This window comes from Chelonia mydas, chromosome 2 (assembly GCF_015237465.2).
Source record: "Chelonia mydas isolate rCheMyd1 chromosome 2, rCheMyd1.pri.v2, whole genome shotgun sequence".
Taxonomy (NCBI): Eukaryota; Metazoa; Chordata; order Testudines; family Cheloniidae; genus Chelonia; species Chelonia mydas.
The window spans coordinates 234,821,091-234,847,818 of NC_057850.1; the positions used below are offsets into that span (position 1 = coordinate 234,821,091).

At 40.3% G+C, this 26,728-nt stretch overlaps 1 protein-coding gene across 18 annotated transcripts in view; it reads right to left on the reverse strand.

The window, feature by feature from the left end:
- The window catches only part of CUL2 (cullin 2), an 87,002-nt gene that overhangs the window by 12,271 nt on the left and 48,003 nt on the right, over positions 1 to 26,728 (reverse strand). For 11 of the 18 annotated variants that reach the window (XM_043541468.1, XM_043541469.1, XM_043541463.1 and 8 more), the window contains 12 exons: positions 26,230 to 26,326; positions 26,023 to 26,133; positions 25,035 to 25,197; positions 23,285 to 23,409; positions 21,932 to 22,039; positions 19,554 to 19,613; positions 19,055 to 19,183; positions 18,822 to 18,908; positions 18,072 to 18,224; positions 17,553 to 17,630; positions 4,408 to 4,474; positions 2,579 to 2,781 (listed from right to left, as the gene is read on the reverse strand). In XM_043541468.1, the coding sequence (XP_043397403.1) occupies positions 2,579 to 2,781; positions 4,408 to 4,474; positions 17,553 to 17,630; positions 18,072 to 18,224; positions 18,822 to 18,908; positions 19,055 to 19,183; positions 19,554 to 19,613; positions 21,932 to 22,039; positions 23,285 to 23,409; positions 25,035 to 25,197; positions 26,023 to 26,133; positions 26,230 to 26,326 (1,381 nt within the window). The remainder of the gene's footprint in view (positions 1 to 2,578; positions 2,782 to 4,407; positions 4,475 to 17,552; positions 17,631 to 18,071; positions 18,225 to 18,821; positions 18,909 to 19,054; positions 19,184 to 19,553; positions 19,614 to 21,931; positions 22,040 to 23,284; positions 23,410 to 25,034; positions 25,198 to 26,022; positions 26,134 to 26,229; positions 26,327 to 26,728) is intronic. The other 7 variants (XM_043541475.1, XM_043541474.1, XM_043541466.1 and 4 more) reach the window with 3 other exon arrangements.

Consider the following 26,728-nt stretch of genomic DNA (forward strand, 5'->3'; position numbering starts at 1 on the left):
CAACAAAGAAATTAACACCTACAAAATTTTTATAGTTGTAGTGTACATGGTGATCCAACTATGGGTTCTCCCATCATTCTAATCGTTGCTCTTTCCAAAAAACGTGTCTGTTTTTATCCCCTCCATGCCCGATAGCCATGCTAGCTGTTCACTGTGCTCTGAAGACAATGACTCTCTAAACTGTCCAGCAGGATGACATGTAGCATGAGCACCTTTCTTCTTTACAAGTTTCCAATCAAGTAATCTGTACAAGTACTACAAATTCTCCAACCACAGTAAAATGGCAAGTTACTGGGCTCCTTCACAGAGTACTTTGGAATACTGCCTACACACTGGCTGGTTCACATGCCAGTATTTAGAACACAGGAAGTCAATATTTATCGAATGACATGCTTAGGTAGCAACTTTAATTTCACATTCTACAAGAAATCTAGCTTATTAAATTAATATTTTTTGCCACTGAGGCACAGTGTAGACAATACATTAAGGGTTAAGGATCAGCAGTTACAAGCAATATAGCATTATTGTGCTTAAACTGTTAAGTTTTTGATATGCTAAGTATAAATCAGAACAAAAATACAATCTAGGCCAAACAGCCACTAGGAAGAAAATTGTTCGAATGAACCAGTGAGTCTATCACCAAGGGGGAAAAAAGTTAATTTCCCGTCTTTCTGAACCTGAACAGAAAGGAAGTATGGTATGTAACATATGTTGTGCTTTGCATTTTCTTTCCTAGCTGCTGTGTGGTTCAGATATTGGTAAACCACTTGCAAAACAGAAGTAAGTGCATTTCACTGTTTTAGCACCCTAGAGTTCACCGACTTATGTAATAAGTACGCTGATAGCTGAGCTGTGCACATTCTTTCTCATTGTTGGGTGGCGTGAAAGGAAGACATAATTCGTATAGGTATTTTGGTACATTAACACTCTAGCTCAGGGGTGGCCAACCTGAGCCTGAGAACGAACCAGAATTTACCAATGTATATTGCCAAAGAGCCACAGTAATACATCAGCAGCCCCCCATTAGCTCCCCCAGCTCCAGCCCACCAGCAGCCCTGCCAGTCAGCACCTCCTGCCTGCCGCAATCAGCTGTTTCGCATGTGCAGGGCGGGGGGGCGGGAGAGAAGAGGGGGAAGCAGTGAGTGCATGGCAGGCTCGGGGGAAGGGGCAGGGACCTTGGGGGAACGGGTGGGCAGGGCCCAGGGCAGAGCAGGGGGTTGAGCAGTGAGCACCCCTTGGCACATTGGAAAGTTAATGTCTGTAGCTCCAGCCCCAGAGTCAGCGCCTATGCAAGGAGCTGCATATTAACCTGCATGCGGCTCCGGAGCCAAAGCTCTAGCTAAAGGACAGATGCATACAAACGTTAACGTATCAAGAAGGAAAAATTACAAAGCTATTGTACTCCCCTTCCAGTCAGAAGTGATGTTAAAAAGAGATCTTTTTAGTTAGTGGGCATAAAGTATCAATTTGAGGTTCCAGAAACAGAAAATTATGAAAAGTATTATACATGAAAGTCAGAGATAGAAAAGACCCATTAGATCAGAGGTTCTCTACCTTTTTCTTTTGAGGCTCCCCTCCAACATGCTATAAAAACTCCATGGCCCACCTGTGCAACAACAGCTAGTTTTCTGCATATAAAAGCCAGGACTGGCATTAGAGGGTAGCAAGCAGTGCAATTGCCTGGGGCTCCATGCTGCAGGGGCCGCCAGAAAGCTAGGTTGCTCAGGCTTTGGCTCCAGTCCCAGGTGGAAGGGCTCAGAGCCCCATGCTTCAGCCCCATGCAATGGGACTTCAGCTTTCTGCCCTGGGCCCCAGCAAGTCTAACCTTAGCCCTGCTTGGTGAACCTCCTGAAAGCTGCTCGTAGCTTCCCCTCCCCCAGGGGTCCTCAGACCTCAGGTTGAGAATCGCTGCATTAGACGATCTTGTCCAGCCCCATAAGGATAGAACACAATCCCCCGACAGAAGACATATCAGATAGTAAATAGAGCATTTCTCTCATATATGCTACCTATTTTTTGCAAGCCTTTTGGTACCTTCAACTAAAAAAACTTTTTATTTCATGGGCCACTTTATTCTAAGACTTTAAGAGACAACACTGAACAAGTGGTTTGGTTCCAACATCTGGTCAGTGCCTTTGCACTGCCTCCATCCCAGGCCATAACAACTCTTCTTTACTCCAAAATCAGCCTGGCTCTAGTGGAGCTATGCTTAGAGTTTTCACTGATAGTTATTGCCTCTGAAGCCATAAAGGGAAGGTTTTGCACACAAAAGGGGCTCAGCAGAAAAGATAATACTGCCTCAGCTGTATTACCTTTTCAGCAGACCCTGCTGGCGTACAGCCAGTGTGAGGAATTTGGATAGCACGTCTGTTCGTCTATCCTCCCCACTGGCTATTCCATCCAGAGGTGGGTGCTCATGCCTTTCCCACAGGGATCTGAGAACAGGCATAGGGGAAAATAACACGGACCTAAGTGAAGAGCAAACACTTTTTTTTAAGCAAAACTAACAATCATGAGAAAACAGAAACAAACCATGACTGGAAATGTTACACATTCTCTTTGTGACATTACAACGTACCTTGTCTAAGTCATGGTTGATCATTTTGACATCAAGTAACGATTTGATGGTTTTTGTCAGTTCCTTCTCATTCATCTGTGTGCTATCCTGAAGCTCTTTATAACTGACAGTTTCACTGTTGTTGAAGGCAAGCAGTACTGCCATTTGGTATGTTGTGACCATGGCTACATAAGGTTTACACAAATAGTTCATTTTTACTTCACCTGTAGTAGTAATAATAATAATAATAATAATAGTAGTAGTTTCATAAACTGGTATAATAAGTTTGCAATTATGTTGTAAAGTCATATAAGACTTGAATATTAAAAGCTGCATGTGCAGTCCTGGACACACACTACTACAGATGTGCATACAGATCAGGGATTTGCACGGGTTTTAATCTAGCTGTGTGTGTAGTGTACACCCTGTTTGTGTAGTCATTTTTGTATGTGTGTATGCAAACAGATTAATGGACTTTTTAATTAAAAATTCAGTATGCTATAGGTATGCAACATGTTTGAGAGATGAAGTGAAGCCTGCTAATATTGCACTTGGACAAGGCAGAATTTCATTTATAGTAATGAAGAAAGTAAATCCCAAATAGTTTCAGCGCATTACAATGTTAAAATTGCAGTTAACACTGTCTTACAGTAAGGATGCTCAATGGAAAAAGAGAATTTTCTACAAAGGGAGTTTTCTGAATATTATAAGTTTCTTTACATTTCCCTTGAAAAAAAATAAGCACCGGAGAGAACTTGTGGGGGTGGGGTAGGGTAGAACTAGACTAATGGGGATCCTCAGTTGTCATGCCAGTGCATGCATTTGAATATGCAATGCGCTGCTGTGTGCTACTCCGACTCTATCATTCACCTTTAAAAAATAGGCTATGGTGCTCAATTATTAAGGACCCGGTTTACTGAACTATTGGAAATATAATGCAAATGATTGATAGTAAATCATGGCTTAATTAATGCTACGAATCAAAGTAATATAATTTAGAATGAGCAGGGAAAAAAGTAAAATCATCAATTTTATGACTCACGGAAATAAAGGATAAGTTAAGTTCCCTTTAAGTTGCGCGGCCACGCAGCAGGCTATCAAGGGCCATGCAGGAAGGGAGAGGCACCCCTCCCCTGGCCTGGCCCTCCCCTGGAGCTGCTGTAGCTGGGGAGAGGAGCCCCTACCCTGGCCCAGCCCAGCCCAGCCAGAGCTGCCGTGGCTGGGGAGAGGCACCTCTCACCCGGCCCCAAGCTGCTGCGGTGAAAGAGGGCTGGGGGGGAGTCCTCACGCCCCGCTGCAACCCCGGGGCAGCCTGTAGCCCAACCCCCTCATCTCCAGCTTCCTCCTAGTTGTGAATCACAGAGCGGAACCTCATGCAACAGGCCAAGGAAGCCAACTTATTATTAATTTTTTTAAAATGGTAGTTGGCAATATAACTTAAACTAGTCTCACTTAAAACTTCTGTGTACTCATGTAAAGCTAAAAGGCCACCCAAGCAGTACAGAACAATTAACTGCTTGAAGGTCAGCTCATTGGTTAATAACCCAGAAGTTCTGCCATGGCTTTTAAAGCCTACAATGTTTTTTTTTAAACCAATAATTGGATGTAATTAATTATATGCATAAAATGTAGATTATAAAAGATTAATTAAGAAATGCTGCTTCAGATAAGGGCAAAACCATGTTAATATACTATGAATGTAAAAAAAGACACATGGCTTTATAAAAAACTGTTTCAAATTGGAAAGGAGTTTATATATATGTAGAACAGAAAATTATTTATTGCCTGTTATGTGAAGCATGTGCTATTTTGTAAGTTTTCAACACACCAGAAATATGCATTTATTTTACCTGTACAGAGATAATGTAACCAAGTAAGCTTCCTCCCACTGAAGTGCTGACTGTAAAATAATTCAAACTGTAAAACAAAAGTCATCTTCAGTTATATCACTTATAACTATTTATAGCCTTAATAATTCACTGTCACATTACTACCATAGTTAGTAGAGAAGAAATACTAATTTAATGTTCAATATTTTGTACCTACACATTTAAAAATACTACACAGTATTTCTTCATATATTTGTAAGGTGTAAGTTGAAAAATTTGAGCTTTTAGTTTTGACCAAAATGTCTTAGCCAAACATGTTTAAATCTACATATTATAATTTGAAACCCAAGACTTCAGAGACTGAATATGTCAGAGATGACATCAAGAAATCATCATATGAATTATCAATGCTGTAGCTTAGTATTGTTCAAATACAAGTGTTGTCAATATTGATCCCAAAAGAATAAATTGATAAAATTTGTATAACAATTATTATAATATTGTACTATTATTATAGTATTAATTAGGGTATTAAAAGTGCATTACTACTATTACGGTTGTTACATTGTCGCTTCTATCATCATATGCACAATACAATTATATTTGTAACCTTTCCTTTGATGCAATCATAATCCTTCATACACTAATTTTGATTCACTGTTTCAATCAAATTAGAAAACCCACTTCATTTGTGTTTTGATATAATTTAGCTAGATCTAGCTGTTTTGATGGATGTTGCTATTAAAGCAAATCATATATAATTATTACATATTATGATATATACACATTATCTATGGTGCTGCAAAAATATGGAAACAATCTAGATTAACATCTCTCAGAATAACTTGCATCAATAAAGAAATGTAAAAGATAATTCAGGAAATGTACCATAACATCATGTACTAACCTGACTGCTTACTCATGATACACATGATGTAATAAACTACATTAATGTTTTAAATTTCTCAGGTATGAAAATTTGAACAAACAATGGATTTTCAACAAAAATTAAGAGGTCTGGAGAGTCAGATAATCAAGAAAGTTCCATACAATTAATTTATTTTACATTAAATTTATTCTAATTTCAGAAATTTATTATACACTACAAATACGTACCCATTTTTATGTTACCTATTTCCTCCATACATATTTATTTTAATAAATTAAAGGAAGTAGATGCTTAAAGAAGAGTTATTAGTAGAAAGACCTCAAAAAGCAGCTTTTATTTAATTCCCCAACCACAGGGGTGACGACTTCTCAGAGCATAGCCCACTGACAGCCAGAGATTACAAAAGAATAAAAAGCTCAGAAGAAAAACAATTATTTTCTCTTAATGATTTCTTTGAAGCCGTTTTGAGCTAGATCTATAGAGATTTTGTATCTTCCTGAAGTAAGCTCAATTAGTTGTAAGATTCTACTGACTAAATAAAGTGAAAAGCAGAATGCACCATATTTTGATTAACACAACTCTAAATAGCATAATAAAGTCAGAAATACAAGTGAAAGCTGTAGCTAGCATTTAATTCTGTACATCTGCAAAGGGAAAAAAAAAAAAAAAAAAAGAGGACGATATCTAGTAGCAACATGGCCATCAGATAATCCCCTCATTATTATTCACAACAGGGGTCCAGCGAGCCACAGAGATATACTACCCTTAAAAAGCAAAGAGTGTCCTTCAAAAGCATCAAAGGTGGATTGAATTCCCCTTTATGGTGGCATTGGCCAGCCTGTGTGGATCATATTAGTATTGTTTCACTTTGCAAACAGTTAAAAATTGAATTTCAACATCACAGTCACAATCCAAATAATAATTTTCAAAGCACAGGAACGCTACAATTTTCCATAAGAGGCATTAAAAAGGAAGAACAAGATATGAGCACAGTCTGTATTTCGGAATAATTCCCTAACGTAACTGAAGCCTACATCCTCTTAAAGTAGGCACTTTTAAGAGTATTTCTATTAGTCATATTTAGTCCAAATGGCCCAACATTTTAAAGTTATTTAAAGAACCCTGTCAAATGTTTTTAAACATGTTATAAAAAAGAATTGGTTCTAACTCTTTTTAAATATGTTACTTTTTAGGTTGTTTTTTTCCTGGAAAGCAGGGAACACTTTGCAATGCAGTTTCCTGTCTCCTTCACTACTTACATTTTATATCATTACATCTGCTGCTAACATGTTTTTCTAGACATGTGCTTAGTGTTGATGAGCCAACGAAGGCACTATGTAAGCAGATTAGCTTTTATCAAACCCACAAAAGTAAGGGCCTAATTTCTTTCTAGTAGGCTAACAATTGAGCAGGATTAACCATCACCAAGCACAGATCGTGCAACCACACCCACTCCATCCCAGTTTTCAGAGGTGCCTCTGGAAGCAAGGTTAAAGTGCAAGCAAATTTCACTACTATTTTGATGTTTTTAGAGCATAATATGACCTCAGATCTGCCACAACTGAGTTATCAAGATCTAATTGCCAAGATTATTAAAAATGAGTAGTGACTCCGGGTGCATCAATTTCTGGATGTCCTCCCTGAACTTTGAAGGTTTCTGATTTTCACGAAGTGCTGAACACCCACCACTTGAAAAGCAGTCTCCTTTTTAAGGCACATCAAACCAGACACCCCAAAACTGAAGCACCTAAAATCATTGGGCTCTTGAAAAACCTTAGACAACATTGTTCAACACAGTAATAATCTTGTTCATTTCTTCCTCCTTTACGTTTTTACATACGTTTTAGTGCTTCTGTAAGGTGTCACATTCATAGTGCTGGAAACTGATTTTTGGTGCGACTATTTTAAGACATTTCAATATAGATTTATCATGCTCATATTACAAAGCCACACACAGAAAATATACACAATAAGACAAGAGGTCCAAGGGTACAAAGATGTTCACTTAGAAATGAACAAAATGAATGTCTCCTCTTTTCCTTTTAAAAAAAAAAGTCCTTAATAGTATCTTCCCAGTATTATTGGACAATTTTTTTCCTCACCTGTAAATTGGTCTTCATTTATATACACAATTTGCCAATCCTGGCATTGCTGGGAAGTCTTGAGCATGGCTCTTGTAACTGAGGTGGCTCTCTAGAAGATTCTTGGAATCCAGTTCCCAGTCTAAATAGGCAGTGGGTACTTCATATTACCAGTAGATTCTTCTAAAGCTTAAGCATCCACATCTAACAGTAATTTCCTATCAACAACAAACAGTAACTTTAAGAAGGGAATAAAGGATTGGTGGATTGTTATATATGAGAAAACCAATTTACAGGTAAGGAACAAATTGTCCCATTCTCACACCATATGCAATCCACCAATCCTGGCACTGCTGGGGATTAGTAAATTGTAAGGAAGAGAATGAGGGAGCGATCAAGGAAGGAAATGAAATATCTTGACTGATATGAAAAACTAAATTCACGGGGACTACACATTCCAGAGTGGTTCACAGGACCCCTTTGTAAGGGATGGACTGCATGAGAGAGGTTCCTTAACAGATATATCTTCAAATTCATTTTTCCTGTGAGCTAAAGGTAATTGTAACAAGAAAAGTTAGTTTGATGCTGTGGATAAAGTTAGCAGTCCCCAAAAAGCTCAAATAGAAGTTGCAACAAGGCTTGCAAAACCAGACTGAGTATCCAACTGTGTACGAGCCAGCATAAAGGTAGTCCAATCCTTTCGACTGCATGAAGAAATCTAGAAATACAGGGGTGAGACTGCAGTAGATTTTCCCTTACAGATCCTCCAAGCTCCTAGTGCCACCATCTAAACCTGAAATTTTGCTGGAACCTTTTCTCAAAAACAGATAAACATAAAGGCAGTCCCTTGACTGAGCCTTTGTTACAGCTGATGCCAGGCTTCAAATATGGATCATATCCATTGGTAAGTCTTAGTTCTAATATTTTATCTCCTGTCAGGATACTGCCCAGCAAAAGTCCAGAAGTCTCAGCCTCTCGTTTCCCAGCTGAAAGGGACAAGAAGCTCAGGTTCAGGAGTTTGGTTGGACCCTGTGGTCAGGATGTTCTTTGGCTATGGGAAGAACTTAAGCAGGTTCCAGGGACTTCTCCTTGAGACAGGCCAAAAAAAGACAGTTTTGCCTTGGGTCAGTTTGGCCCAATCCGACTTCTCTTGGCAATGATGTTTAATAATGACAGAGGAGGAATGTACAGAAGAGCACGCTTGAACACTTTAAGAAGATGTCTATTTTCCAGATTGCCTTCTCCCAGTGCCTGAAGCAGTACACATTAAAACTGCTGTTATAAGATGCAAATAAAGTATATTTTTGAGAAGTTCCAGAGCTCTAAGATCTTGAAGAAAACCTGCCTGCCTGTTCATCAATTAGTCCGGAGACACTCCCATACATAGTTGATCTTCTATCATCTTCCTTTAGGCCTACGTAAGAACCCCCATGAAGCACCTTTCTTCAGAAGCTGAATGCCTTTGTCTGATAGTGAAGGTAATGGCTGACTAGTTACAGCATTCCACAAGGACCATTCTGATTCTCAGCGAAAAACAAATTTCTTCAGGATAAACCTAGTAGCCCAGAATTCCAGTCAGCTGCTACTGTACGGAGCCTCCCTCTTGCACATGGTACACGAGGAAGCCCAGGTGACTAACCTAGCCCCTCTCAGCTTGCATTCATGAAGATCACGATCACGTCAGAAACAGGCTTCCCTTCGTGCAAGCTCTTGGGAGCTCTTCCACCATCTGAGGAAATGAATTACTTGTGTTGGAATGGTGGTATGCAGGTATATGGTCTCTCCTTAGCAGTCTCATACCAAAACAAAGCCTGGAGAGAGGGAGAATTAAGGATGGGTTGACAGGATACCAGAATGCATAGAAGATACAGAATCTAACACATGGTTATGACCAGGCTGGACTGAACCATTTAGTTTGTGGGACCTCTGACCTATGAGAACCACCTTGCTGAGGTGAATGTGAAGTTAAGTGCCTAGGAGGACCATGTCCCAGGAAAGTAAGAGCTCTTACAGTGCACCATAAACCCATGGTCTGGAAGAAGAGAGAGCACTTGTCCATAAGTATGCTGGAAGAAAGGAGATCTCATAAGCAGGTTGTTCAAACTATGGAAAACAAGGATTTCCCCCCACACACTGAAGCTGGCACCATTATCAACAGGATTTTTAGAGGACTTTTAGAGCTAAGAAAAGATCAAAGGATAGAACAATGTACTAATAATATAAGTCTCTCAATAGCAAAACAAATGAATGTGGAATCAGCCATATAGACTGGAATAAGGAGGTAAACTTTATTGTATCCTTTGAGAGGCTGAAATGAATCTAGTCAGAAGGAGACAAGTTCAATGATGTAGCCCTTTGACAATCACAAAGCATTGGTCCTGATTTTCATCTGGGCCAGTAAAAACCAAAAACAGTTACTGACCTTTTGTAACTGTTGTTCTTCGAGATGTGTTGCACATGTCCATTCCAATGTAGGTGTGTGCACACCCCGACACAGTTGCCAGAATTTTTTTCCTTGGTGGTATCTGTTGGGTCAGCTCTAGCGCCCCCTGGTGTGCTCTCATAGGGCTGGTATAACAGGCCCTGATGAGCCCGCGCCCTTCAGTTGCTTTTTACCAACCACTTCAAGACAGGAGATGCTGGGTGGGCCTTGGAATGAACATGTGCAACACATCTCGAAGAACAGTTACAAAAGGTCAGTAACCATTTTTTCCTCCCCAAGTGTTTTCACATGTCAATTCCAGTGTAGATGACTCACAGGTAGGTGCACTGGAGGTGGGCTTGGAGCTTAAGGACAAGCAGACTGCAACACTGTGTGACCAAAGTAGGCCTCATCTCTGGCTTCTTGAGTGATGGCATACAGTGCTGAGAACGTGTGCACCGAGGACCAGGTCGCAGGCCTGCAGATACGGTGAACAGAAACTTGATCCAGGAAAGTCGCTGAAGAGGCCTGAGATCTTGTGGAATGAGCGATCAGGTTTGGCAGAGGGAGAGCCCCCGCAAGGTCATAACATGCCTGGATACATGATGTGATCTGAGACAAGATCCTCTGAGCAGAGAGGGAAGCCCTTTCATTCTCTCTGCTACAGCTATGGAGAGCTGCGGTTATCTGCGCAACGATTTGGTCCTGAATATAAAATGCCAGAGCTCGTCTGACATCCAAGGAATGAAGACGTTCCTCCCTATCTGCATGCAGCTTAGGATAGAATACTGGTAGGAAAATTGGTTGGTTGCAGTGGAATTGAGAAAACACTTTTGGGAGGAACTTTTGATGCAGGTGTAGCTTCACTTTATATTTGAAGAAAACTGTATATAGGGGTCCGAGGTGAGGGCTCGGATCTCTGAAACTCTCCTGACTGATGTAATGGCCACCAAAAAGGCCACCTTCCAAGCGAGGTGCAACAGTGAGCGTGTTGCTAGTGGCTCAAAGGACAGGCTTGTCAGTTTTGATGAGACAAGGTCTACGTCCCGGGGGGGAAGATATCAGCTCCTTTATCTGAGGGAACACTGTCTCCATCCTTTTGAGAAAACAAATTATCATCTTGTGAGAGAAAACTGACCTACTGTCAACCTTCAGATGAAAGGCTGAATTAGCTGCCATGTGGACCTTGATTGAAGAAAAAGCTAGGGCTTGCTGCTGCAAAAGTAGGAGATATTCCAGAACAAGCTGCAATGAGGACTGCATAGGTAGAACACCAGGCTTGGAAGACCAGATGGAGAATCATTTCCACTTCGCCAGGTATGTCGCCCTAGTGGAAGGTTTTCTGCTGCCCAGTAGGACTTTACGAACCTGCTCTGAGCAAGCCTGCTCTTCAGGGTTCAGCAATGAAGGTTCCAGGCCATCAATGAAGAGAGCTGAGGTTCAGGTGGAGCAGCTGGCCATGGTCCTGTGTGATTAATCCAGCAGTGGAAGCTGGATTAGGACCTTCACTGAAAGGTTTAGGAGGGTGATGAACCTTAGTGCTGTCTGGGCCATAAAGATGATTCATGTTTGGTCTTGCTTGATCTTCAACAGAACCTTGTTAATTAACTGGGGAAGGGAAGGGGAAGAAGAATGAAAGGATAAAACAGGCAAGTCATCCATGCTAACAGGAAGACATCCATAATAGACCCAGGGCTAGGTTCCCTCAAGGAGCAGAACTGCTGGCATTTCCTGTTGTCATGGGTTGCAAACAAGTGTATATGGGAACTACCCTACTTTTGGAAGATGTCCATTGTGATATCCAGGAGAAGGGACCACTCATGGTGAGGAGAGAAGGACCAGCTGAGGCAATCTGAGAGCTGGTTCTGTGCACCTGGTAGGTGAGATGATCGGATGTGCCAGAAGGCAGGTTATCAAAGTTGAGAAGGGGTCCTCCTGGAGCAGGGCCTTTGCCTGCAAATAGTCAAGAACTGCCCCGATGAACTCTATTAGTTCGATGGGGATAAAAATAGTCTTCTGGTCATTTATTAATAGCCCCAAAGTCGGGAAGGTCGAATGTACGAGATCTATGTCGGGCTCCCCCTGAATTCTGGCCTGACCCTTGATTAGTCAATCACTGAGATACAGGAAAATGTGAACTCCCCTTTTTCTGAGAAAAGCCACTACTACTGCCATACACTTGGTGAAGACCCACGGGGAGCTAATAGGCCAGATGGCAGAAATCATGAATTGGTAATGGGTCTGGTTTACAACAAATCTTAGAAACCTCCCGTGTCCTTGGAAAATTGATATGTGCAAGCGTGTGTCTTTCAAGTTGAGGGTGGTATAACAGTCCCCTGGATTCAGTGAAGGGATGAAGAAGGCCAAGGAGACCATGCAAAACTTCAACTTCTTGAGACAGTAGTTGAGCTATCACAGATCTAGGATCGGTCTGAGTTCCCCCCCTCCTGCACGCGCCCTGGCTTTCGGGATCAGGAAGTAGCGGGAATAGACCCCCTTTCCTCTTAGCTGATGCAGAGCCTCTTCCATGGCCCCCATCCGAAGAAGGGACTGGACTTCTTGCTTCAATAGTTGCGCATGAGAAGGGTCCCTGGAGAGGGGCAGGGAGGGTGGGTGGGTGGGAAGGTGGGGTTGACAAAAATTGGAGGGTATACCCAAATTCTTCTGTGTTTAGGACCCAGAGGTCCGAGGTAATGTGGTTCCAGGCACTGAGGAAATGGGACAGACAGTTGGGAAAAATACAGGTAACTGGATCCTGAAATGAAGGGTGCTTCGAAGGGACAGATTGCAACAGCATGAATGCCTTGTTCTTTCTCCTCCTCTGGAGGTGTCTGGGCAGTTGAGAGTAGAAATGCCCAGACTGCTGGGGCCTATAATGCCTTCTAGATGCTGCAGGTGAATATACAGGCCCAGAGACTTCAAAGTTGCCTTATAGTCTTTAGGGCAATATAGCATCTACAGCTTAGCATCTGTTTGCTTCAAATGGAAGGTCCTGGAGCGTCTGCTGCATTTCCTAAGGAAACAGAGAGGATTGTAACCACGAGCTCCTGCACATGGTGACAGACAGTGGCCATTGATCTGGCCGTGGAATCAGCGGCGTCCAAGGCTGCCTGCAGGGAGGCCTGGGCCAGTGTCTTCTCTTCTTCTACAAGGGAAGAGAACTCCTGCCTGGCACCCTGGGGAACCTTAAATTTTTGCATTGCTTCCCACAAGGTAAAATTATAGCGACCTAGCAAGGCTTGCTAGTTTGCTATGCAGAGCTGCACTCTCCCTGTGGAGCAGGCTTTACTGCCAAACAAGTCCAGCTTTTGGGGACCCTTCGCCTTAGGTCTGTGCCCTGCTTGACCTTGATGGTCCCTATCATTAGCGGCTACCACCACTAAGGACCCAGGAGAAGGGAGAGAGAATAGGAATTTGCAGCCCTTAGCAGGTACAAAATATTTTTCCTCCACCCGTTTAGCTGTAGACGGGAGAGAAGCGGGGATCTGCCAGAGAGCCTTAACGGGCTTCATGATCGCCTCATTGAGGGGAAGAGCCACTCCTGAGGGGCCTGCCACTGCCAAAATGTCCAGAAGGCCAAGTGCGATCTCTTCCACCACCTCCGCCTGCATGCCCAAATTCAAGGCCACTGCTTTAATAAGTCCTGGTGGGCCTTGTGGTCATCCTGGGGTGGGGATACTCTGGTAGCCACCAGTGCATCATCTGGGGAAGAAGAGGGGGAGGCGGGTAAGGACTCTGCTCTTTCCTCTGTGTCAGCAGTGACCTGAGGGACATGCTCCAGCAGCTTGGTACCAGGCTCAACAGCAGAGTCCAGGTCTGGTGTCTTGCAGCACGGAATCAGAAGCGCCCTACCATCTGAGGCTACCGAATAAGAATGCCTTGAGACGGTGCCCTGGCCTGGTGGAAACCCACAGAGGTTCCAAAAAGGCCACTGCATCGGTGCCTGTCCTCATGGTCCACGTGTTCGAGGCATCACTGCACTAGATATCCCAGTATTTGTAGGACAGGTGCGGGGAGTAGCGTGGGCGCTCCCAGTGGTGGGAAAAATAGGACCTCACCTCCAACCCTGATGAGGAAGATGAGCTAAGTTGAGGGGACCATGGAGGTGCCAATCCTCCCGGTGCCAGTTAGTGGTTCTGTGGGGACATGTGGGGTGAGGCAATTAGAGGGGGTTTACCCCTGGAGAGTGGTCTCAGTGCCATTTGGAGGCTGGGGAAGGCCTCTTTGCCACTCGACGACACCGAGTCCTGGATGTCAGAGGATCCTGGTACCGGTAGCATGAGCAAGTCCCTAGATGCTGCATATGCCTCCAGAGTGGACAGCACAACCAACTGTCTGGTACGCTGCCTGCTGGAGGATGGTGCATCCCTCGATGGGGTATGTGGAACCAGAGTCAGTAGCGGTGCTGATGGTGGGGGCTGCAGCAATGCCAGAGAGGGAGATCCGCATGACATGAGTCTCACACTATTCCTGTCCCCTTGCCCGCTCCCTTTTGGTATCAGGGAGCAACTTTTGTCTCAGTGCTTGTGGTGCCTTTTCTTGGGCAAGGCGGAGTGGTGCTGAGAGTCTCGATTGGTGGGAAGCGCTCTCCACATCGAAGCAGAGGTTCTCGGTGCAGAGTCTGATTGCGGCTCTGATGCTAGCCTCAGGGCTGCCTTCATCAGGAGGACCTTCAGTCTCGCTGCCTGGTCTTTCTGGGTGCGGGGCTTGAACTCCTTGTAGATCTGACAGCGATCCTTCCTGTGAGTTTCCCCTAAATACTTTTGGCAACTCGACTGCAGGTCGTTCAATGGCATCGACTTGCTACAGGAAGAGCACGGCTTAAAGCCTGGTGACTGAGGGAGGCATACCTTGTCACCGGGGAGTGGACAAGCCTCTTCAACAAGTGTAGAGGTGTCTGGTTTCGAAAGATTACTAAAACTACTTTCAAACTAACTAGCTACTATAACTATATATACACGCAACAAATGAGAGGAAACCACTGGAGAAGATTGCCGAAGCAACGAGGGAAGTTCCAGCAACCGTTATGGGTGGTAAGAAGGAACTGAGGGGCGCGAGCTCAGCAGGGCCCCTTATACTGGCACTATTAGCGTACAGTACCAGGGGGTGGTAGAACCAATTTGACAGATACCACTATGGGGAAAATATTCCAGCAATTGCTCAGGGCATACACACCCCTACATTGGAATGGACACGTGCAAGCACTCGAAGAAGACAGATTTAGTCTCTCCTTGATGGGCAGAAGTGGGGTGTGAGCCAACCACTCTTCATTGTTGCTTGACAGAAGCATGGGATTTGAAAGCCTGCACTGCTGGAAAGAGCATCTAGAATAGTAACCTCTGGGTCTGCTCTGAAAAGAGAGAGAAAAGATACTTTGAGTGAAAGGCAGAGTATCAGTACTGCCTAAATCTGGTTTTTGGATGTTTTTCCTTGTTCACCCAAGGAAACTCAAGTTCATTCAGATCTGAGGATTCCTCAATGGTGATGTCTAGGATCTCCTCCAAAGAACATACCTGTGAAGTGAGCCTGAATCATGGTCAATTGAAATATTGTTTATATGTGGAGCACAGCATAGCATAGAACTCAAATAGCATACATCATCACAGGGACCTTTAACAAACGTTTTACCTTCCCAGTATGGTTTCTACATTTTACTGAAGGCTTTTAGGTAAGACAGTGAGGCTCTAGAACCAACCAGACAGATCAAAGCCACAAGATGGACTGTAGAACAGGAATCCTAATTCCTTGAAAATGGATTCAAGATTTCTATATCAGAGGTTTTGAGGGGTGGGCAACATGCTTCAGGTAGCCACCCTATTGGCTTTTTTATTTTCAGAGGCCTGGGGAAATAGGGAGAAAAGAAAATCTGGAGAGCTTCAATTTTCAACTAAGGTAAGGCACTCAGTTCAGACTAACCTACTGTCCATATCTGAATCAAACTCACAAAAGCTTACAACCCTCTGAGGTTTTAGTTTTTTTCCCCCCCCAGACATTTTTGCCTTTGAATCTCTGGAGACGTGTGGTGCATACTAAAGGAGTAGGCCCTTGAAAACCCAGAGGAACAATGGCCAAAAATTAAAAAGGAATCCTTGCAGGACCTTACACTGGAGAGTCCTGGGAAGTAGGGAGAAACATTGCCTTTGACCAAAAACATAATTAAGGTAGCTATTAAGTCATATATCCAATTCCTGTCACTGTACTATCTGAGGAACATGGGGGATCAAGAACCTGGAGCACAATAAAAATTCTTGGGAACAGAAAAAGAAAGGCAATGCTAAAAGGGAGTAGACAGAAGCCCAAGTCAACGAAGAAGGGGTCAGACCATTATTTAAAAAGAGAATCAAAACGGAAGGAATTCCAGAAGTGGAGTAGGGGCTACTTGACTCCTCCTTAGTCTTGCCCTCACTGGACATCTTTGGAATCATTGCTGAGTGGGGGCGTTGCTAGTTTAGCAAGCTGAGGCATAGCTGTTGACAGCACAGGAAAAAGGAGCAGAATGCGTGTGCAAGTGGTGAAGGCAAAGCTGCTTTCATTGGCTAACAGTGGAGACCTTTTGTGGGTGGGTATGTCTGTTGGTGGCTCTTAAGGCCAGTGAGGGAAGAAAGACACAAAAGGAAGACCATAAAAATGTTCCCATCTAATAACAGTAGTAAAGAGGGCCTCCTAATAGGTTTGAGGGAGAAAGCTGTTGCAGAAGCCGCATACTAGGAGCATGCTGAGGAGTCACCTTCTAATAAAGGCTGTATATTCACCTCCAGGAATCTTCTAGAGAACTGCATCAGTGATAACAGCCATGGGGTGGGACTTCCCAGCAGTGCCAGGATTGGTGGAATGAGTATAGTATGAGAATACTTTCTTGTTTGATGTACTACAAGATTTAATATTGCTTAATATACTAAAGTTGAAATTGGAATATTTCATTAAAAAACTTTAAACACTTTTATTAAGTAGCAAAAGGACACTTTACTGCAAATATAGATGTTTTCCATTAGACATTAATTTAAGATTATATCCTGAAATTGTACGTGTACACTTCTATAGACTTCAGTTTTTCTGATAACGTAAAAATATTTTTCATTTCTATATGCTTTCTTTCCAATGTGCTTCACAACCTACATACATGTTGACACAGGTCAACATAGATATTTTGTATATTTTAAATATATACAAGGTACATGTAACTAGAATTTAGAATACAAGAATATAATAAAAATACAGGGCCTCTGAAATGGTGCCACTTCTAGGATGGAGGACAAAAAGCAATCATACAGCATTCTGAATGCCAATAGGGGTGGATGGAGATTTTTGGACAAAGGCAAGGAGCACAGGGGGAAACACCCATACTGTTCTGAAAAGTGCAAGAGCAGCTTTCATGCAGAACAGTCAGAATCTTGGTTTTCAAGGGCTCCTCTGAATCACAGGACGAGATACTTATATGTGCTAAGATTTGATATTACAAATATTACAAATATCAAATATTCCTCCTGAATATTAGGAATCAACATTTGAGCTCAGAGGTATGTTCCTATAAATTTCAATTATTTGAAGAGCTAGAAGGGCACAGCTAAAATTTGAAAACCTGGAATTTCATAAGATCAGACTTTCATTTGGGGAACCCATTCAAATTTCAGATAACTGGAGCTTGAATAATTGTGGTTTACGTATACACCCGACAGACACAGTGGCCTCACAATAACAATTATCAGCTTTTTGTTTGAGATCTAATAAAGTATTATTAAATTTGCTACAAATTTGCAAGAAACTACTAACCTACCATCTGTACACTTTTTTCCAGTTCCTGAGGAATTGCAAATGTTGATGAAGGAGCCTGAGTTAGAGGCCATGCGCCAGCCTGGGGGTAGGGGGAGAAAAAAATTAACATTCTAACATGTTAAAATGAGCTCCAAGGAGCATATACACTCAACAAAATCTTCCTCTTAAGAACTGGTCCTATAGTTCAAGTCAAGTTATAAGACATATGAGTTAGAAAAGGAGTTGTAAGACTCACTAAAATGCATACTGTTGTGAGGCCTTTGCTCTAGGTAAGAAACCTGTTAAGGCCTTTGTTTCTATCTTACCATTATGCAGTGTAGAGGGTAGACTATCTTTCAAAAAAGCTAGGAATAATAGGCTGTTTTATATCATCAGGATTGTTAAATAGTGATATCAAATTTATAAGTTGTCAATTTCAGTCTGAGAAATGTTCATATTAGTTAGATTTTAGAAAATTGTTTACTTGTTATGGAAATACAAGAAACCAGTAACTGAATAGTAATAAATTATTCATTAGTACCTGTAGAACATATATCTGAAAACTAATTCCCAAATCTATAATGGCATCCTGGTTTTTGATAAAGTTGTTGAATTTATTGTTGAGATCAGCGCTAACGCTCATGTCTGTATACATTCGATGGAGCTTGCTGGTAAACTCATAACCACAGGCTTGCTGTAATGAAACATTTAAATACATTTCATAGGTAAGATAATTATTTTAATATATTATACACATATTTCTTTATATATTATATTTCTTTAATATATTGTACACATCCACAAAACAGTACTGATACACAGACTTCTATATTGCTAATGCCTGCCATCTGTAGTATAGCCAATAATGCCGTCATATGTAAAATTATATTACCTGTCTTAAGAGCATTGCTTTTCTATACAACTTATTTCTAAAATTTGTCCTTGCCCAATACTAACTTACAAAACTGAAAGTCTCCAATGGACTGCCTTAATTTTGCTCACTGACTGATACTACTATTATGGAAATATGGATCAAGTGGCACATTTTATACAACTACCCAAAATAAGGAACTACTTATAATATTTGGGGTTTTCCAGGTAATGGATTTTGTGTGTATCAATACATGAATTCAGAACAGATGATGATGTGATTTTTCATATCATCTACTGGCAACAGCAGCTACCAATTGCTAAATTAATTTTGGCATCCTCTGCTGACCCCTCTTAAACAAGACATGCTTCAACAGTTACTACTGCTGTTTATATTATTTTGAAAGATAGTTCATATTACCTTTAGTTTATTAATCATGGCTTCTTCAGAGTCCATAGACATAGATAAACCATGAATTAATCGTTTTGCCAACATTCTGGCATAGAACTGTATGAAACAAAACAAAGTAAGCAAAATATTTTCTCAGATGTGAGGTTTTTTTAAAAAAAAGAATGCGAACACAAACATCCAATGTAAAGCGGTTTAGCTAAATTACATTTTTCGTTTAACATTCACTAAAAATTGGAGGTTACCTTCTGGAAAACGTCTTTGTCATCAATGTATTTGAAAACAGTAATGAAACTTGTAAGTTTATCTTCTACTTCATTCTCTGTCATTCCTTTGGCTGATTTCTTCAGCAAGTTGTCACAATACTTGGCCAGCTCAAGTAAAAAAACAAAAAGCAAAACAAAATTGACTTGTCAAGCTAGAGAACAACAGTGTTTGAAGGTATCTGCAACTACTAAATACGGGTTAAAACATGACAGAGCTCAGCTTACAAATGACACAAACAAGACACAAAGGGCCACATTTTGAAACAAAGGCACGTCAGATTGTGTGCCCAGAACATGCACGTTTTGTGTGGGTTCAATAGGTTAAATGCCTATTTTTAAAAAAGGCTTTTGAAGATGATTCAGTAAGTGAAAATTATTTTAATTTGGTGATCACCATGTGTTAATAATGACTGTTTTGAGGGCTTGGGTTTTTGTTTTAAACTACGATCACTATTACAGCACAATATTTGTTACTTACCAACTCGGGCGCTTTGCAGATTGACTTGGGTTCCCTATAGTTTACTACTGATGTTAGAGCCTATGTAGAAATACACAATAAAGACAAATATTAAGAAATAATTGAACTTTTGCTTTGGTGATTTACAGAGAGGTATGAAGACACTGCAAGTTCTTCAGGGCAAAGACTATCCTAAAAAAAGACAAACAGAAAAATGGACAAAAAGAGGGAGATAATGATTGACATAAATAACGTGAAATAATATACAATGAGCAAATCATAAGCAGTGATATTTATTAAGTGAGACTGTGGAGGACCAAAGGGGAGGAGTAAATAGCACAGGTGAGCAAGTCAGCTACGGAAAGCAAGGTCACAGAACTGTTTTGATTAGGAATGCAAAGGAGGAGAGAGGATGAAAGGTGTTCAAAAAGTAGGGAGCAGGATGAACAAACACGAGAGTGGGAGAACACAAAGGGAGCAATAAGATGAGAAATCAGAACGGTATATAATTTGGGCTAGAAGTACACACTGGGGAGTGAAAAGAGAGATCAAATTAGATATAAGCAGCAGCAGCAAAGCCTTAAGTCAGGAGCATATATTTGAACTTCAGGGGGAGACTGTAAAAGTATCTCAGCATCTAAAGGATTATGGGGAGAAGCGGAAGAGGCAGATCTTTGAAACATTATAGTAAAGATGAGATCTGGGGAGAGTCTGAATGCAAGGGAGAAGAAAAGGGAATTAAATGATAACTCAGGATCAGGGCATAAGTGATGAGAAGAGTAACAGAGTTGTCAACATTAGTATTCTGAAGAGCAGTTCATATTTAAGTCTTACTGAAATAACTGCAACACAACTTGAGTATATGCAAAACCAAAAAATACCATACACCAGTTCCTGTGAATTATATATACATTCAAGGATTGTTGGGTCACAAGCTCTTTTCCAAAGAAAGCAAGCTGAAGGGCTTCACTGAAGCTCTCTACTCCTGTGTTTTTAGTGTTTTCCAGGAGTTCGAAGTTTGTTTGTTTTTTCTTATAGGCTCCAAAGGGATGTAGCGTTGAACATCAGCACATTGCTGAATCACATGATGTCCTTGGAAGAGAGGGGTTACAGAGGCCTTCTCTGGAAGGAACCTTGTCTATACTCTGTGTACGTAGGTATGGAATTTTAAGCTTCAAAATTCAATGAACACTTAATTGACATATGATATAGGCAATATTTATCACCACAGATAACCATTAACTTTCTATATTACATTATAAAGCTTAAAGCCAAAACTCATCTGTACAGATGAGGTGTCCTGCAGGAATATGGTCAAACCTATAACTCTTCTGCACAGTGCATCATGTGGTTCAGCAACATCCTGATACATGGCTACAAGCCCCTGAAAAGCCTTGTATTAAGAAAATATAGGATGTGACAAAAATGGACAAAACTCACAGAAGCTCAAAACACACCCCCAAAATAGAAAAACAAAGTTATATTGCAAATATACAATATTTATCCTAATCTATCTCTTTATCCCCAACAAAAATCTAAGACATAAGCTGTCCAGAGTTTGGTGACTGGGGAGAAGAAAATTTTGTTTAATAGTTAAAATATTGTACATGTGAAAATTATAATCCTGGTCCAATAAATTAACAACTGGTGGAAGGCATTAGATACCATGTATCTTTTCTTGAGGAAACCAGACACCTGATCTTCAGAGAGCCTAGTCATGCTATTATAAAATAAACTACTACTACTACTACAGCAATCTAACTTACGTTATATTTATACGGTGCCAATTGTAGTACCTAGGAACAAATGCCTTAACTGGCTACACATTTTACAAATCAGTTATATAAACCTCGGTCTTGAAAACGGTAAGTAATCAGAACAGGGCAATTACCCATGTTGAGCAATTGAACAGTTTCAACACAACTCTGTACAATCAAGTAATTTGCAACAAGATACAAAATTAATGTTTATTTAACATACCTGGCAACTTCAGTGATCAGAGTCTAATTCATTATTGCCAAGAGAAAAGGCAGTTTTGATGTTGTTTAAAAGTTGCTTAGTAGACAGAGTATATTATAAATATACTATATTATTTTCACATTAGTTGGAGATAAGGGATCCATTTTCATTTCAGGATCTTAAACAGCTGTTTTGATGAGAAAGCTGTCCATCCTTTTAGGTTGAACTCAAGTACCAATGGTTGGAAGAAATGTGACTGTTTCCTTTGTACGCAGGATCTGTTTTTGAGAGTACTAAATTACTTGGTTTTTTTTCTTCTTTGCTTTAAAACAAGAGACCTCCATGAGAGTTCTCTCAAGGGTATTGTTTTATTGCTCCAGTGAAAAAAAAGATTACATATTCTGGAGTGTAGTGTTGTTTACTATATTGTGAAAAATTACCTTGTCAAGGGCACTCATAAAGTGCTGGTCACCATTCAAAACGGTGTTGATAAGTTGAACAAATTTACTATGTACTTCCAAAACCGATTCCACAAACTGAGTTGGCATCTAAAAATACACAATACAGAAAACAGATTTATTGAAAAATTCAATAGCTATACAAAAATGTAAAAAATTAATATAAATAGATTGTCATGGTTATTCTGGAGGAAGATCACCACCAAAAATCAAGGTCATTAACAAGTAACTGAATCTTTAAGACAGTTTCTCCTGCATATTCACACTAGCTGGATGCGGCCATGGCACTGTTGAGTTTTGGGAATGGCCTGGAGAAGATGTGCCCTTGAGACATAAGCACCAAAACATGGCATGAAATGTGGCACCAAACTTTCAGAATTAAGATGACAAATGGATGTCAACCCCAAGCCTCTCTTCTAAAACCACAGTTATTAAAATAAGTCAACTTTTTTCTTCAAGGGAGCCTCTGCATATTGACACTTGAGAGAGTCTAAAGAACAGTACCACCTTCTAGAAAAGTGGGCTGAGAGTTCTAATTTAAAAAAGGATGACAGGAACTGCCCTCCTAAAGCGAACATCAGATCTAGATGTCAAGTTGAAAGTAGTGCTGTATAAACGTGTGAACAGAACTGTAGGTGGAAGCCCTGCTTTTCTACAACAGCAGTGCCACAGGCACATTCCACAAGGGATATCAGAAGCGAGTACTTTAACAAAAACATTTGAGCAGAACAATTCAATAGTCAAAGTACTTTCAGAAATTCTGATGCAAGCGTGGGACTACGCAGCTGTACAACTGCTACTATACAGCAACTAAGTGAAAAAGACTTTTCTGGTACAAGCACAGGATGCCCCGATTTACAAATAACATTTAATCAAACCAAGTGATATTTTTGTTTCCTAATGAACCAAAATGACTCTTCAGCAACCATCTGGGAACAAAATTTAGCAGAACAAGAGCACCTTTTAACAGCAGAAGGCCATTTGCCATGATGACTTCACACAATTATTTAAAAAAAAAAAAAAATTGATCAAGTTGATCCAGCAAGAAGAAATTAAAAAACCTGAATCAATGCATTACACAACTGAGAGCTGATCAAAAACCGCAATTTGTGCACAAAGTTCTAAATCTATTTAATATAAACAAGATTTAATAAAAAAAAATAAAAAACAGATTGTTTAATAGGGTGTTTTATAAGCGACAACATTATACTCATGTTTCTGTTCAGTGCCACCACTCATCTGTAGGCAATAAACTAAATCAGCCTAGGGAAGAAAGCAAAGATTTCATCAGGAATGTAATAAGATAGGTTAACTCAGCTGCCACATGAAACTTACATTTTCCTGAGAAAGATTGCTGGTTGCTCTAAGGCCCTCATCATGGATATGGTTTTGTAGTTCCTGAATCATATGAGGTAAACCACTTGACACAGCACGAAGCAGAGTGTACATATTTGCCATGTCTGCAATAAAAACATACTTTTTACACAATATACTTCAAAAATCCACTACTCTAAATTAACATTTACATAGCACCATAAATCTGCATGGATCTTTACCAATATTAAAATAAAACTGTCCCTTTCCTTGAAAAATCTTATGAAATAAATAATCTAAATATTGAACATAAAGATAAAGCGAAAAGCAGAAAAAGGAAGGATGAAGGTTGAAACACACATCAATTTTCACCTGGTAATTGGTGGAGTTACAAACAACCTACACTTCATATATTGCTAAATTGAAAGAGTTCCAGATAGGAGTGGAGAGACAAGAGGCAGTGGCCCAGTATCAAAAAGGTAGAACACCACTAGGCTAATTTATTTCCTATCTTCTATCTTCCTAGACCTCCATGTCAGCAGGTAATGGGTGGCAAATCTGGAGAGCTCTGGCATCCTCTGCTAGACTTTTCCCACTTTGCTCCACATCAGCTTAGAAAACTTTTAAAATATCTAAGTGATTGTTTCCTAGGAGACAGCAAAAGGAGTCTACCATCCAATACAAAAACTTGATGCAAGAAAACGTGAAATAAAATACCGAACTTTAATCCTGAAAATGTGTAGCTAGGAATATTTGTGATAGGAACACTGCTTATCCCTCTCTCCTCTTGGTGAGTTATTACAAGCCAGTGTCAAGGAACAAATTAATAGATAGAAGTTCATATTTCTGCATCTCAGACACAGACTTATAGTAGAATGAATCTGTCCAGCAATTCCTACTTTACATACACAAGCAAGGAATATAACCAACCCAAGTGCAGGATTGGTATGATAGAGGAAACCTCCTGAAGAATTATTTGTAAATATCCATCAACATCCACACAGGACGTAGTGAGGCCCTCTTAAATTCCCAGCCCATCTTTACAGAATTAGATGCCTAAATTAACACCACCATCAGGTGTCAAGGATACAGATATTTCATTGGATGAACAAGAATCTGACTAGCAGTAAACACTGCTTCTACAAGATTCTAGCAAAACAGACGCATCTCCCAATAGTGGGAAATGTGCAGGGGTCACTCGAAGAAATAATCTGAAGGGCATACAGTAAGAGGCGAGATAAACTTTATTAATGGGCTGCTACAAGGAAAAAAAAGCAGTTTGGATTTTTCCTGTGCCTTGGAAGGTGCTTATTACTTTGAGACACACTGGGTCCTTTCAGTAGCTATCCCCTTAGCAAGAAGACCAAGGTCGGGGTAGAAAGCACCTGTGGATTGCAGTCTAAAAGTCTGACATCAGGGGAATTTCCTCAGACATATGTAAAAAGGCATATGTACCAACACTTTGGAGCAGTAGGATTCTCTGACATTTGTTCTTCCTCACTTCCAAAGAAAGCTGGAATCATGAGAAACTAGTACTGTTTGGAAATGCATAAATATAAGTAATATAGGAACTAAGTCTTACAAGTTATGCTATTTTAAGCAGAGGCTGGGTAGGTAAAAAGGGAAGGAGAATACTGGAATTGTCCAGGACACTGAGGCACTAGCTCAATGTTAATGCAGAGGGAAGAGTTCTATCTGTTGAAATAATCAATTGTAAAGTAAAACATCATACACAACACCTACCAAATATTTAATATTTTGTGAGACTTACCACTTCTTTTCTCTTGTCTGATGATATTATGGCATTCTGCATGCAGAAACTGCAAATGATCAGCTACCATTCGTTGCTGGCATTCATGAATTACTTTGCCATATGAGCTGGGGTGTAAATATTTCCGACATCGCATTTCTTCATCTTTTAATCTACCTAAAACCTATAGGCAAATTTTCAAGCTATAGAACAGATAAATACTACAGAACAGTTTAGGAGAGGAAAGGAGAATTGCGTATGATTTGAGAATTTAAGTAGGAAGAAGGCAAATTTGAATTTGTGCATGACACTGAGGCATTAGTTCAATGCTAATTCAGAGAGAAGAGTGCTACCTACTGAATCATTAACTTTATTTCTTGCATTAATTCCTGTTTGCATTGGTGACTCACAACTACTGACTAGGCTCAAACCTCATTACAGTTTGTAAGATCTAAAGTTGCTGACCATGCTCCTCCTCTTGCAACTTTATTCTGTCCTGGCTTCTGTGACCCTGTCCTCTCCAGGTAATAAAATGAACATGATAGAGGTAGAAGACAATTAAAACGGGGAAATAATTATGGAACAACTTTCTGCAGTGCAGACAGCAAGTAAATTCCTCATTTTTGGTCTTGCCAGCCAGTTTATGTTCTTTAAATACAATTAATTTCATAAGCTGGTTAACAAGGTTTCTGGAAAGCCTATCTCCCATCCGTATGATATCTATGTTCACTCTGTCAAAGGATACCACCATGTGTGTGTTCTCATTGGCCAAGGTAATGAGACAGAATTGTAGAAACTAACATGTCTTCAAAATAAAAACCATCTATTTTTCATTTTGAGTGCATGTAGTTGTATCACCAGGAGGAAAATTAGTACAAAAATCTTTCCCTTCTAAAATAATCAACATTTTAACATTCTGTTGTATAAAAAGTAATTAACTTGTTCTGTACTCTGCCTTTAGATGTTTTATATATACACAACAGATGCAAGTCAAAGTAGGGCTTCTTACCTTTTCCATATACTGTGAGCAGTTTGACTCTTGCAATAAGTTTGAAGCTTCTTGTTTATAATACTCCCCTGTTTCATTCAGAAAAGGACACTCAAAAATTTCCTGATAAAACTAAATCAAGAAAGTCTAATCAAGGACAAATAATACAAGGTATTAAAGTATTAACATTCACAATTAAAAATACATCAAGCAATCATGCATTTTTACCTTTAGGGGGAATTTTTTCTTATACTGTTCAACATGAACAAAGGAGTTAATAACCCCATGGATTACTTTCTGGTTTGGGTCTTCTCCACAGCGATCACTGAAACAGGCAAAAACAAATATGCATTCCTAAGAAACTGTATGAATACTAAGACAAACATGAGACATTGAACCCCTTGACATTAGGTGGAAGATTTTCCAGTTATTGTTTTTGTTTAAATTAACCAAAGACAAAAATTTATAAAGCCAAATCTTATATGATACACTAATGAACACTGATTCAATTTCTCTCCTTCTCATGCCATGAAGACTACATAAATGGTGATGCATAAATTTTTGCCAGCCTCCACAGAACAATTACCAAGTAAGTACTGAGTACATAAACAATACTATTGAGTAGCATGCTGATGTAACTTAGTCAATGAACTCCAGCTTGTTAGGAAGCAGGTAAGTAAGTAAAATCCATTTATTCCCGTCTGAATACAGGTGACGTCTTAGAAAC